The 15,012-nt window shown below is 34.5% G+C and overlaps 1 protein-coding gene across 3 annotated transcripts in view; it reads right to left on the bottom strand.

Annotated features, from left to right (window-relative positions):
• LOC126811314 (uncharacterized) overlaps nt 1–14,188 on the bottom strand; it is a 69,417-nt gene extending 55,229 nt beyond the window's left edge. For all 3 annotated transcript variants that reach the window (XR_008785967.1, XM_056098532.1, XM_056098533.1), the window contains exon 1: nt 13,879–14,188. Coding sequence is in view for 1 of the 3 variants with exons in the window: in XM_056098533.1 (XP_055954508.1) it covers nt 13,879–13,944 (66 nt within the window). In the remaining 2 variants the exon portion in view is untranslated. The remainder of the gene's footprint in view (nt 1–13,878) is intronic.
• Nucleotides 14,189–15,012: the final 824 nt, after the last annotated feature.

The following is a 15,012-nucleotide window of genomic DNA, read 5'->3' as shown; positions in this document are numbered from 1 at the left end:
TGTTAGTAGAAACATCTAGTGCCAATATAAAAAAAAATCAACTTGTTCAAAATACTGCAGCTCAATTTCTTACCAGATCATCAAAACGCTCTCGTATTACTCCTGTTCTGAAATCAATCTATTGGCTGCCAATCATCTTCAGTATCAGTGTGTGAATGGCTTAGCTCAAATGTACTTATCTAACTTTATGCACATACAAGTTCCCTCGAGTTACCTCCAGCCGAACACACATTCAGTTTTATTGCTCAAGGTGGAAATTAATATCATTTCTTATCATATCATCAAAATCACAATCCAGTAAATGGCTTAGCTCAAATGTACTTATCTAACTTTATGCACATACAAGTTCCCTCGAGTTACCTCCAGCCGAACACACATTCAGTTTTATTGCTCAAGGTGCAAATTAATATCATTTCTTATCATATCATCAAAATCACAATCCAGTAAATTGTTTAAAGCGGATTCCACTCGGATCGGTGATTGCTCTATATCTCCCAAGAAGCAGGCTAAAAATCTGGCCTATGTTACTGATGAATTTATGTCCCCAGTTCCCCAAATCAATAGTATCATACAGAAAATGCATCATCAAAGGAGAGCTATTTCGAGAATACGCTATGCTTGCCAGAATGTTGTTAGAGCATTAGTAACATCGCACATGGACTATGCAAATTCTCTTCTATTAGGAGCACCAGAAACAGCTTTAAACAGACTACAAATAGCGCAAAACAATGCTGCACGTCTTATAACTAAAAAACGAAAATTTGATCATATATCAGCTAAGTCACAGAAACTCCATTGGCTTCCAGTTCGAGCGGGGGTTCAATTTAAAGCTCTTGTGAATGTGTTTAAATCAATTTATTCTGACACCGCACCCAGTTATTTAAAAGAACTCTTTGATTTCTATACTCCCCGGCGATCCAACCTTCGTTTTTCAAGTGATCGTAGCATATTGAGGATCCCCAAATATAATAAGCGTTCTGGTGAATATGCTTTCTCCGTCAGAGCAGCTAAAATGTGGAATGATCTTCCAAAAACTCTTAGAAATACTCATGTGTAATGAAGCGCTATATAAATCGAACAACAATAATAATAATAACTAGATCTGCTAAGCAGATATGAAAGCTTTCATATTCACAATCACTTCCTGTTACATGTCAAGGGTCATATAAAGAATCTCAACAAGATGAAAAAAACAATTAAAATCGGTCAAAAACTCGCGAAGTTATTGCGATTTTTCACTCGTAAACAACTCGGTCGGCACGCAAAACGACAAAGGCAAAATTCAAAATTGTGACATTTTCAAATACCATAAATTGGACACTGATCCCAGCTATCCAGAAATGTATTCATTTTCGATATAGGAGAAGTATTCTCCAAACTACAGCCTATTGTTTTCATTTTCATGATCGTTATCGTCGATTTTTCACTTTTTCTCATATTCAGTTCAAAATGGTTTCCATCAATTGACCTAGATCAAAATTCAAATCCGATAGATTTTTAGGCATTCCTTCAAGGATTCAGAAAATGTAACTCCCATGTCTGTAAGTAAAATATTGCAAAAGCCTTATGGATTTTTCACGTTTTAAGATGGTGGCACTTCCGGTTCAATCGACAGACTTCATATTTTGTGTACACATCAATACTGTCTAAGTTAGTACAGAAAAAAATTTCAAGGCAATCTGACCTATATTTCGTCGATTTTTTTTAAAACTTTGATCCTTAATTTCATCAAAAGGAGATAATTTAGAAAATTTCTAATGACATCTTTCAAGTCGCATCGGTAAGATCTACTTATACTAAATTTCACGAAAATCGTGCAACTATTAAAGAAGTTGTCAAGTTGATTTCAACTTCCGGTTCGAAATAACAGCGACTAATTTTCGAAATTCGAAAATCCGAAATTGCAGATTTGAAGTAAATGTTTCAATGTACTCAAAGAAAAAAAAATAGTCAAATAGGTCACAGCAATGTAGGTCAAATGCATTCGTAAGATGGTGGCACTTCCGGTTCAATCGGCAGACTTCATATTTTGTATACACATCAATACATTCTTAGCTAGTACAGAAAAAAAATCAAGGCAATCTGACCTATATTTCGTCGATTTATTTTAAAAATTTGCTCCTTAATTTCATCAAGGGGAGATAATTTAGAACATTTCTAATGAAATCTTTCAAGTCGCATCTATAAGATCTACTTACATACTAAATTATGATATGCGCATGCGCGGGTTCGCTGGTACCTTCAAACGGTACTGTGAGTATTCTAAACGCCATAGTGGTTGACTGTGCCTTGTTGTGCTCTGTGTTTTTCGTGCCTATGATTTATTGTGGATTAATGTGGATTTCGACATACAAATATATATTATTAATGCGCAGGCGTGGTAAAGCCGTTACTTTCAAATAATTGTATAACAGTTTTTGATAAGTTATAATTTGTTGATTAATTTGCGACAGATTTCAGTTCTATTGTCCTGCATGTGGAACATTTTTATGCGAAGTAGTGTTTGCTGTTTAAATGTAACTATTGCGAAGAAACATTTATTTATTGCCTTTTCATTAAAATTTAGGCCTAATTTTAGGAAGCCAAGATTGAAAACATTATGTAAGCGCCTAGGAGGCAGCTGTGTATTTGTCCTGCGTGTGTTTTTGTTTAAAATAATAACTCTGAATGCAGTATTTTATCAAAATGTTTCATAATAATTTGTATCTGTTGTGGCTAGTGAGCTATCTGAATCAACTCACCTACTATCAATCACAACTGAACTCTTACAACAATAACATTCAAGCCAAATCTCATTGTTTTAGTAATAATAATAATAATATTAATAATAATAGAGGCGTGAGGAGTGGAAAGCAGTGGGTTAAAAAGATTGATGTTTTAAATCCAACTACTACTATTAGAAATGATACAGTAAAAAGACACAGAACAGTAAACAGGGGCAATCTTGTTACTATTCCAATAATTTCTGAACAAATCGATCAACGCCCAGACAACACACAATTGTGTCTTAATGCATGGCCTGTTGAAAATAAAACAGTTGCTTTGAATGATTATATATACGACAACAATGAAGTAATTGGGAGAAATCAAAGACATTTAAAAGTTATCACCACCAACAGACCATATGAACCTCTAAACACTAATCCACTGAATATTAACATTAATCATAGCAATCTCATCCAGCTCATCTCAAACTCTATCAAAAATCACAAACAGATCAAAAACTTTAGAACAAAACAGAAGATAAACAACAATCTTATTAGAAAGGCAGTCGAAAATGAACCGTCAGTTTTAACAACTTTGTTTGGATTAATTAATGCCAGATCCATAAGAAATAAAACAACAATTTTATCTGATTATATTTTTGAAAATTCTATTGATATTTGTGGAATAACTGAAACGTGGCTGAATAATGACTGTTCGGACTCATCGACAATCGCAGCTTTAGTACCTGATGGATATTCTATACAACATTGCCCTCGCGGTTCACGTGGAGGAGGTGTAGCACTTATATTTAAGTCATCTATTAAGTGTAAGAAAATCCGTCATGACCGTTTTGATTCTTTTGAAATTTGGGATTGTTCTCTCAGTTTTCTTTCAAGGAAACTAGGATTATTACAATTTACCGCCCGCCCAATAGCAAATTGTGTCAAAAGTTTATGGAAAAATTTGGATTATTTCTGGACCAGTTGATGATGACTAAGTGTTGCACTATTATTTGGGGAGATTTTAATTTTCATGTTGATGATTCCAACGACTCTACCGCGGTTGATTTTTGTGATATGCTGAATAATAGATCTCTCACACAACATGTTTCTTCTTCTACTCATAACGGTGGACATATTCTCGATCTGGTGATAACTAATCCACGTGATACTAAACTGGATAATCTCTCTGTCTCGGACAAATTAATATCTGATCATTTCCCGGCAACTTTTAATCTTGTGATCCAGAAACCACAACCAACAAGGAAGACTTTACTAAACCAAAAGATGCCGCTCTTAACGGTACAGTTAATGATAAAGCAATTTAAAAAATAAAACAAACGGAATTACTAAAGCTGCTGTAATAACCAAGAAGCTAGATTTTACTGCTATTCAAAATCGTCAACAATAGATTTTTTACGGCTGTAATAGTTGATATATTTGTAGAGAATTGCACGTGCCATGGCTATTTATCGACTCAAAGTGAGTGCGGGGTAGTCAGAAATCAGTTCGAGACACGCAACTGAAGCGTGCACATTTAGCCGTGTCGAGACCAACTTTCTGTAAAGTGCACGGGTCATCCTACCATAATGCTGAGCGTACTATCCTCCCGGACAATGATAATGACACTGAACTTGCAAATTTATTCTCTGATTTCTTTCAAATAAAAATACAGAAAATACGAACTGAACTTGATGATTTAAATAAAACTATTGACTTTAATGCTCATGATTTTGATAAGTTAGAAAATTCTGTTTATTTAGAAAATTTTAACTTGGTTAGTGAATCTTTTGTTTTAAAGCTAATTAAATCGTCTGCTCCTAAATCTTGCTCATTAGATCCTGTTCCGACTTCTGTTCTTAAGGACTGTCTAGACGAAGTTATTCCAGTTTTTACCAATATTATTAATTCTTGTATATCATCCGCTACTATTCCCAACGTTTTCAAACGAGCTTATGTTACCCCTTTAATTAAAAAGTCTACACTGGATCCTAATGTTTTTAAAAATTACAGGCCAGTCTCTAACTTAAGTTTTATTTCTAAAATATTGGAGAAATGTATTGCTTCTCAGATAAGGCCCATCTAGATGATAACTGTTTGTATGAACCATTTCAAAGTGCTTATAAACAATTTCACAGTACCGAAACAGCTTTAACCCGGGTTTCAAATGATATTTTAATGGAAATTGATAATAGAAAATGTACATTTTTAATTTTATTAGATTTATCTGCTGCTTTCGACACGGTGGACCCTTCCATTCTTCTACGTAGACTTCAATTTAAATTCGGTATTTGTGGCTCTGCATTAAATCTTTTAGAGAGCTATCTTGTGGGTAGAAAACAGTGTATTTTAGTTAATTGCAAATCGTCGTCTGAATCTGTTTTGTCAGCTGGGGTTCCCCAAGGTTCTGTTCTTGGTCCGATTTTATTTACCCTCTATACGTCACCATTAGGAGATATTGTCAGAAAATATGGTCTCAGCTTTCATTTGTATGCCGATGATACTCAGTTATATATTTCATTTACACCTAATTGTCCATCTTCTTTCAATTTATCAAAATTACAACTTGAGAACTGTATTAGTGAAATTAGAAAATGGATGTCAAAGAACTTTCTAAAATTGAATGATGATAAAACCGAATATTTGTTATTAGGCTCAAGGCATCAATTAAGTAAATCTGCACAAGATAACCCCCCTGTTGTAATTGGTAATTGTGATATATTTTCATCTTATTCTGCTCGTAATATTGGCGCTATCTTTGATAGTTTTATGCTTATGGGAGCTCAAGTAAATAATATTTGTAAATTGTGCTATTTTAATATTAGAAATATAGGTAAAATACGTAAATGTTTAACTGTAGAGGCCACTAAGTCACTTGTTAATTCTCTGGTCACTTCTCGATTAGATAACTTTAATTCACTTTTAGTTGGTGTACCTTTAAAGCTTATAGATAAATTACAAAAAGTACAGAATACTGTGGCTAGACTTGTTACTTTAACTAAGAAATGTGACCACATAACTCCTGTTTTATATAATTTACACTGGTTACCTGTTAAATATCGAATTGATTTTAAGATTTTATTACTTACTTTTAAATGTTTAAATAATTTAGCTCCTGTTTACCTCTCAGATCTTTTAGAACTGTATACACCTGGCCGAACATTACGTACATCAGATAAACTACTTTTAAAGCCCAAAACTGTTCAACTAGTCTCTTATGGTCAGCGCTCTTTTAGTTAATAAGCACCGGTTTTATGGAATAATCTACCATTTAGTTTAAGATGTTGTACATCTCTATATTCTTTTAAAAAACAACTTAAACACATTTATTTAATCAGGCTTTTAACTGACTCTGTATACAATCGTTAACATGCCCATAATCTTGTTGTTTATGTGTGATTTACATTGTCACTTTGTAAAGTGCCCCTGAACATGTTATATGAAAGGGTGCACTATAAATATGCTGTAATAATAATAATAATAATAAATTCCATCAAAATCGTGCAACTATTAAAGTAGTTGTCAAGTCGGTCTCAACTTCCTGTTTCGAAATCACAGCGATTTGAAGTAAATGTTTCAAGGTACTCAAAGAAAAAAGAATTAGTAAAATTTAACCTCTAGAGCGTCCACAAAATTTTTTGAAGTGATCAAGGGCCATAACTCTGACAGTAATTATCGGAAATAGCTGAAAATCAATAGGCTTCTTTGTCTCATGACCTTAAACACTGTATAAATTTAAAGTCGATCGGATACTAAATTTAGCCTCTAGAGCGTCCACAAGATTTTTTGAAGTGATCAAGGGCCATAACTCTGACTGTAATTATCGGAAATCGCTGAAAATCAATAGGCTTCTTCGTCTCATGGCCTTAAACACTGTGTATAAATTTAAAGTAATCAGATATTAACTTTAGCCGGCCGGACAGGGGCGACGACAATATACGACCACATTTCAATGTGGGCGTCTAAAAATTAACCGCATGCATATAATATTTAATGTATGATAAAGTCAAAATAGGCGATTTCGGTTTTTAGTGTTGCGGTCATTTTAAAAAAATGTCTTTTAAGGATAATGTGTATAGAACTAATAGCAATCACATACGGAAGAGGCGATAAGATCCCTTTGCATTTTCAATTTCAAAATTAATTAAAACCAAATTTAAATTCCGAAAATCTTTTTTTTTTTGTGCTAAAACTCTTTTTTTAATCGGATCAAAATGTGAGTAAGGCACGGAGTCCGGGGTAGTAATGGACGTGTTGTGTCCAAATTTCATGATTTTCGGACATTCGGTGTCGTGGCGAAATTCGACTTTTTACGCCCTTACTGAAGCCGTAAATGGCGGAAAAAGCCAAACGGCAGGAACCGTGTGAAGAACAAACGACCTGAACGAATGCAGGTATCGCCTTGAATTTTTCAGGGCATCTAGGCACCAACGTGAAAAGTTCCTCGCCGGAATTTGGTAGTCATGGTACCTTTGGTTCCAGCGTCGCGCATGCGCGAAGTCAAAACCAGCTAAACTCGAAAACAACCTTGTCGGCACGGAAAACATCAAAGCCGAAATTCGAATTTTTAAAATATTCAAATACCAAACATTCCACCATGAGCAAGGCTATCCTGAAATGTATTAATTTCGGTAATAGGAGACAGATTCTTTAAGCCACGACCAATTGTGTATGTTTTCAAGCCCATTAATGTGGATATTTCACTATTTTTCATATTCAATTCAAAATGGTGACCATCATTTGGCCTAAATCAAAATTCTGCTCTGAACGTTTTTTAGGCATTACTTTAAGGATTCAGAAAATGTAACTCCCATGTCTGTAAGTAAAATATTGCGAAAGCAAAGTGATTTTTCACGTTTCAAGATGGTGGCACTTCCGGAAAGGGCTACAAACTCCATTTTCTGTGAACGAATCAGAAGTGTCGTAGCTAGTACAGAAAAAAACTATTCAAGGCAATCTGACCTATATTTCGTCAATTTTTTGGAAAATTTTGATCCTTAATTTCATCAAGGGAGATAATTTAGAAAATTTCTAATGACATCTTTCAAGCCGCATCGGTAAGATCTACTTACATACTAAATTTCATGCAAATTGTGCAACTATTAATAATAATACAGATCGTGCTCAGTGAATGCGCCTAAACTGCGTAACAATCTTCCAGAGATCATTAAATCATCTCAAACCCTTTCTTGTTTTACATCAAGACTTATCAAGATTAATCAAATTAATTTCATCGAATGCGCAGTGGACATGCTTCTGTACATGGAGTACGTGCGCTATATAAATGTACATATTAATATTATTATTAAGCTTTCATATTTCATATGAAAGCTTATTGTTTCTGTTAAGATTATTATTGTTATTATTATTTTTTTTTTTGTGTTTTATCAGAATCTAACCATAGGATCTTTCTGAAACTTTTACCTATCCCCCAAAAAATGGGTGGTGGCTGTTGATAAAAAAATTTTCAAAACGTTTTACGAATCTTAAATCACCGAATTTTACAAACGAATGCATTTGACCTACAATGCTGTAACTTTGTGACTATTTGACCTATTTTACTAAATCTTTTTTCTTTGAGTACCTTGAGACAATTACTTCAAATCTGCAGATTCAGATTTTCGAATTTCGAAAATTTGTCGCTGTGATTTCGAACCGGAAGTTGAAACCAACTTGACAATTTCTTTAATAGTTGTACGATTTTCATGAAATTTAGCATGTAAGTAGATCTTACCAATGCGACTTCAAAAATATGATTAGAAATTTGCTAAATTATCTCCTCTTAATAAAATTAAGGATCAAAATTTCCAAAAAAATCATCGAAATATAGGTCAGAATGACCTAATTTTTTTTTTCGATACTAGACAAGTAATTACTGATTCATACACAAAAAATGGAGTTTGTAGCCCAAACCGGAAGTGCCACCATCTTGAAATGTGAAATATCGCTAAGGCTTTTTTGATATTTTACTTACAGACAAGGGAATTATATTTTCCAAATCCTTGAAGGAAAGCCCATAAAATGTAGGCAGTAGAATTTTGATTTAGGTCAACTGATGGACGCCATTTTAAATTGAAAATGAAAATTAGTGAAAAATCCACATTAATGGGCTCGAAAACCCACACAATTGGTCGTGACTTAGAGAATCTGTCTCCTATTACCGAAATTAATACATTTCAGGATAGCCTGGCTCATGGTTGAATGTTTGGTATTTGAATATTTCAAAAATTTGAATTTCGCCTTTGATGTTTTCCGTGCCGACAAGATTGCTTTGAGTTAAGCTGGTTTTGACTTCGCGCATGCGCTACGCTGGAACCAAACGTACCATGAGTACCAAATTCCGGCGAGGAACTTTTCACGCTGGTACCTAGGTGCCCTGAAAAATTCAAGGCGTTACCTGCATTAGTTCAGGTCGTTTGTTCTTCACACGGTTCCTGTCGACTGTCGTTGGGCTTTTTCCGCCATTTACGGCTTCAGTCAGTGCGAAAAAAATGGAATTTCGCCACGACACTGATTGTCCGAAAACCATGAAATTTGGACACAATACGCCCATTACCACCCCAGACTTTGTGCCTTACTCCCATTTTGATCCGATTAAAAAAAAAAAGAGTTTAAAAAAAAAAGATTTTCGGTCAACTGATGGTCTCCATTTGGAATTGAATATGAAGAACTATATTGAATATAAACACAATAGGCCGTAATATGTTCAATGCGCTCTTATTTCTGAAATGAATGCATTTCAGGATAGCTCGAGATCAAGATCGATCTTTTGGTGTTTGAAAATTTTCAAAATATCTCTTTCGCCTTTGACCTTTTACGTGCCAACAAAGTTGTTTGCAGGACAATTTATGCCTTTAATTTTCAAATTTTACAAATTTAACCTAAATATTCGAACAGCTGAGGTCAATCTGATTCCAAAAATATTAGTTCCGTTCAAAGTTATTTCATTTATTTTTTTGATATTTTCCTGCCACTTTTTAGTTCTTTCCCGCCATTTTCGTTTCATGTTCTCATCCGTCCCGTTTTAAAACGGCTTGATCCATTTTTCTGAAACTTCTGGAACGGAAAGTCATTCCGATTACAGCAATCCAAGTCTCAGTTGTTTCCCTTTAGTTTTCAGATTATTTTGTTGCCCGGGTGCAATGTTTCTCACTATATTTAAACTTGTAACTTCACGACTTTTTCACCGATTTTGATAATTATTTTTTGTTGATCTTATTTCTTTAAAGATACTTGATATAATCCATGTCACGTGACGATGAATATGAATGCTTTCATATCTGCATGGGACAGTAGCAGATCTAGTTATTATTATTATTATTATTCGTCAGGCCGAAGTTAGATTTGCACGTCAGCATCCAAGATGGCGGATGAAATCAGCTGTTCATTTTCCTGTCTTTTGCACAAATAAAATGCGGTTTAGTAGCCAGTTATCCGAAAGAAACTATAATAGCATATTCATGAAGCAATAGCCAGAGAAATGCCACTCTGGTCATTGCTGGATTGACTTCTGATACTTACGTTTTTGAGGGAGTGTGTCTATTCTTCCCGTTCAATCAAATCGCTCCTAAGTAAAGTCTTTCGTTTAATCTGGGGTCTTCCCTAAAACTTTGGACAGTGATTTAAGGTATTAAAAACGGTGAAAGTATTGTTTTTCTCCAAACAGTATTGTTTATATTGTAGCCATGTTGATAGCCTTGTTTGTCACGCAATTAGTTTTTCTGCAATATTCTGCTATGCACTGGTTAATTGGGCATAATAAATTTCGTGAATCATGACGTAACCTTATGTTAACATATTTGAAACTATGTTTAAAGCAGAATGATATTGTTACTCAGTTAGGTATTGGTTGTTAATCGGACTATTGACCAGTTATAATTTGGAACAGAAATTTTCTTTCATTACGGCAGTGTTGAGTGGGATTAGGTCTAATCAAACGAAACACTGCGGGGAGTATGCTATAATAGTGACCTTACGCTCATATACAATTTGTTTTTTGTCTTTTTGAAATATCGCTTGATTCGTTTGTCAAGGATAGACAGATGTATATGACTAGTACACTATTTAGATTTTACGATTTGCTGTTCAAAAATTCATCACCCTTCTACTAGATCATGAAGTTATATTGCCGAATTAATAAAATGTTGACAAATAGTCTAGAGAGATTAATTGTATTTACCAAGAACAGCTCTTTTGGCATTTACAGTAAATTAAGCTTTTCAAACTTCGTTTGAAAATTTTAACGGTGTAATTGTGAGCTCAGTTTTCGTGATTAGATACTTATTGGATAGATAGATAGATAGGTAGATAGTAATAAGTATTTGTAATTTTGATAATGGAACATTTTTTAAACTTGAATTTTTTTATGAAAGTATTTAATCTGCGTTCATATTTATTGTTTATTTCTATTTCTATTATGGCTTGCTCTTACTGGAACTGGAAACCACGTTAATTGGGTTTCAAATGCCATGTTACACTTTTCAGTGTGTAAATATAGCGGGTTATTTTTCGTCATTTTGTTGAAAATCGTTATTTTTGTACAAAAATGGAAATTATTTACTACTAAACGGGTCGAGTGCCACCCAATTTTTTTCTTGATCTTAATACTATATATCATTGCCTTTTCAGTCAACATTGCCAAAAAAATATTTAAACCCGCAGTGGGTGAGATATAGATAGAATAAAATGACATACCTAAATTGAGCTATTTTGGTACCTGGCAGCAATAAGTCCCTATACCAAAAACCGCTCCATAAAAATCCATCAAACTTTCAGAATGTATACTCACTAACCGTATCTGCTACGTTATAAAGTTTCATTAATCTACTCGCCTGAGTTTAGTTGTACGAAATAATTGAAAGTGGCCTGAAAATGATGATTTTTTGGCTTTTTTCAGTCTTAAAATTTCAATTTTTTTCTACCCTTTAAAAATGGTTCGATTGATCTAAAATTGTGGCAGTGGGGTTTGGAGGGGTTACCCATCATACATAAAAAAAATGTTGAAAATCAGTCACCCACCATGTGCCGGTCCCTGCATGGTTCTCTCGCAAACGCATTCTTAATATATTATAAATTGTACAATTACATAACTTAATAATTCCAATTATTCGCTAAAACTTATAGTTTTTAAGCTTTTAACGGTATTTTATTTGGATTATCGCCCTTATTATTGTGATTTTTTATCACCTAAGATGTGACGTCATTCCCCAAAATAACGTCGCCATGAGTGGCTGCCTCTTGAGACAGTCTACATTTCCTTTTTGCTTCTTTGTATTCCTTTTTGATTTTTGTGACGGATGGAACATGTGCCCTATATGTGTTGAATACTGAAACGTTTCTTGATTGTTTTTAGAGCACTTAGGTTTAGACTACTTTTTTTTATACATTTCACTGATGTGGTTACTTGTATAGTTGAATTTTACTACATATACTTACATTCGACTCGTATTTCGTGTAGCATATAGCAGATCAAGACTCATGCTGGCATTGCACAATGGTTTCTTTGGGTTGTATTCCTGATTGTTTTCAAATTTGAGTGAAGTCTGTGTCACTACGGACCCGAGACTGTACAGCGCAGTGGACGCTTACGGCTAGCCCCCAAGATCCATTCACCCTTTTTTGAATTCTCTGTCTGTGTTTTCCTGAGTATGATGTCTTGTCCGTGTATTTGTTTTTGTGTAAATTTTGTGTGGTGCAGTCCCCCTGCACTTACTATTAGTGTTAGGTATGAAACGTTTGCAAAAAAATTGTGGATGGACATTGAATTTTAACTCTCAATAAATTTGGGAGGGTTAGGGGGAGCACTCCCATGTATATGCACAGATTACAAAACTTAAGACTTGCCTTTCGAAAATGATCTAGGGGTAAAATATGTGTTGTAGACCTCAAACCTTTTGGACTCAATATTTTGATTAAATCTCACTGGACTCCTGGGTTAATTGATATTAAACATTCTGCGATTTTCTGCACCAGAGTCATCAAATTTGCTCAACATCCAAGTTTTCCTTTCGGAAAAGCTGTATTTGAGACAAAGCTGCTGTGGGATTGTATTCCACGCTTTTATTCCTAGCGCGATGTGAAGCATTTGAACAATGAGAGGATGCAAGATGTGGGAGTATCTTGCATGGCAAGCGGTTCTTTATGATCTTGGACTGCCCTATTAAAAGAAAGTATCCTATCGATTTTCAATAATAACTTATAGACTTATTGCCTTTTGTTACGAAATCTTGTCAGCATTTTAGAGGACAACTTATTAACTGCTAGTGGACATGTTTCATTACATGAAAACCTATGCTTTTTGAGGTTACATAATTGATCAGAACTTAACTATTTTATAGGTGAAAAAGCTGTTGTTCGTTATTCCTATGCAGCCGATCAACCTGATGAACTGAATCTTAAGGAGGGGGAAATGGTTAATGTTTTAAATAGACACCTAGAAGATGATGGTTGGTGGAGGGGAGAAGTCAATGGAAAGGTTGGAGTGTTTCCAGATAATTTTGTGGAACTTCTTACTCCCGACGATGTGGTAAGTATCTTTAGTCACTTTTTTCTTTTGCCTGTTACAACCTCTGAGTATCAATTGCAGCAATCTGGTTAAAACACAGATCCAATTTCGTTTCGTTTTTATAGTTTAAAATTTTGATTTTACTTGTCTTTACTACACTTGGATCTGGAAACGTTGTTATTTAACTCGTGTTCTGCTTGAAATGAGGGGTCAGCCAATCAAATGGTCTGTCGAATTGAGCGTTTGACCTTTTTTTTGCGCGGAACTGTGGGTAGACATTAGCGGCAATAGAAATCAAAACAAAGCAAAAGTAGATAAAAAATACATGCGGTCGCTAATTGGTTAATCGAATGACTGACGTAATCGGGTCAAATATCACTTGCTTGGTACCTGACTTCATAGACCGTGAACTCCCACTATAACTTGTTAGATCTACATGTAGTGTAGGCCAATGAAAGTATAAAAAACAAAACGAAATATAGATCTATATTTTAATTAGATTGCAATTGCAGTTTACAGATTCACGATCTACCCAGTACCTCGATCAAACAAATCTACACAACAACTGATTTAATAGTATATATACAAATGATAAAATGATATTGGAATAAATGAGTATAAGTACAAGTATAACAGTGTTGATCAGAGTCAATGTACAGGATTACTCACAGTATTCAGTCCAATCGGTGCTTCTACTGTTTTAAAGTAGTAGTTTGCAGACAGTCCTTTATGCATGTCTTCTCAGTGTTGCAGAATTACACAGGATCTTGATGATCCAAAACTGACAGGATGAATAATCCTTGAATCAGTATAATCCGACGTTGTAACAATACACTAGGATTACAACTCTCAAAACAGCACAATGCAAAACAGAGATAATTTCTCTCAAAACAGCACAATAAGTGCAACAGCATGAAATGGCAATAAATCGAGAACACATACCATGTCGTTCAAATAGAAACTAACGACAAAGGTTGAGTTCTATATAAAGTGCTAAGAAAGCTCTGCCTTCAGACTGGTCTGGTCTGGCTTATATATAGTTTTAGAAAATTTTAGAACTTTCTGGAACAATTTCAAATTTTCCCCGACTTTCCAGAACCTTCCAACTTTTTGTAGAACCTTCCAGAACCTTCATATTATCTCTAAACACTTTCCAGAAGTTTTTACGTTTTCTAAAAGTTTCCAAATGACGTTTAAAGTGTGATCGCCTAAAATGGCAATAAACGATAGATTTCGATGAATTGTCATGACCTCATCACATTGCCTAAAGTGAAGTACTAGTCACATGTTTATGGATGATCTAATATTAATTATGTGTTTTGGTACCTTGTTTCACATTGTTGAATCTTGTGAACGCTTAAACGACAAAAGTTATAACCCAATCTGTATGAAATTCTTTATAAATGACGACATTACATTCGCCTTTCCGTATACGATAGATTAAGGTCCGTATTTTTATTTCATTAAATTCAACTTTATATATATGGTACGCAATACAAAAGACACGTAAGAGAAACGTAGATCATAGCGAGCACACACGCCTGTCGAGAGACCTGTCTTTAATTATACAAAGACCTGCGTAAAACACACGGTCGAATGATAAATCGCACAGTTTACTTCCCAAATTTTGATTTAACACGTACGTGTCCGATAAAGCCTGTTGGTCCTTGATTATACTCCTTTTGATGCAGTTATCGCAACTAGCGAGAAAACACGCCAATTAAACAATACACAACATTGACATTCATTTTTTACCGGTCGGTTAATTAACACACCTCTACTGAAAACGCACTGTTGCACAGT

Source organism: Patella vulgata, chromosome 2, assembly GCF_932274485.2.
Source record: "Patella vulgata chromosome 2, xgPatVulg1.2, whole genome shotgun sequence".
Lineage (NCBI taxonomy): Eukaryota > Metazoa > Mollusca > Gastropoda > Patellidae > Patella > Patella vulgata.
The sequence above is the reverse complement of the archived record's forward strand: the minus strand, read 5'-3'. Positions and strand labels throughout refer to the sequence as shown.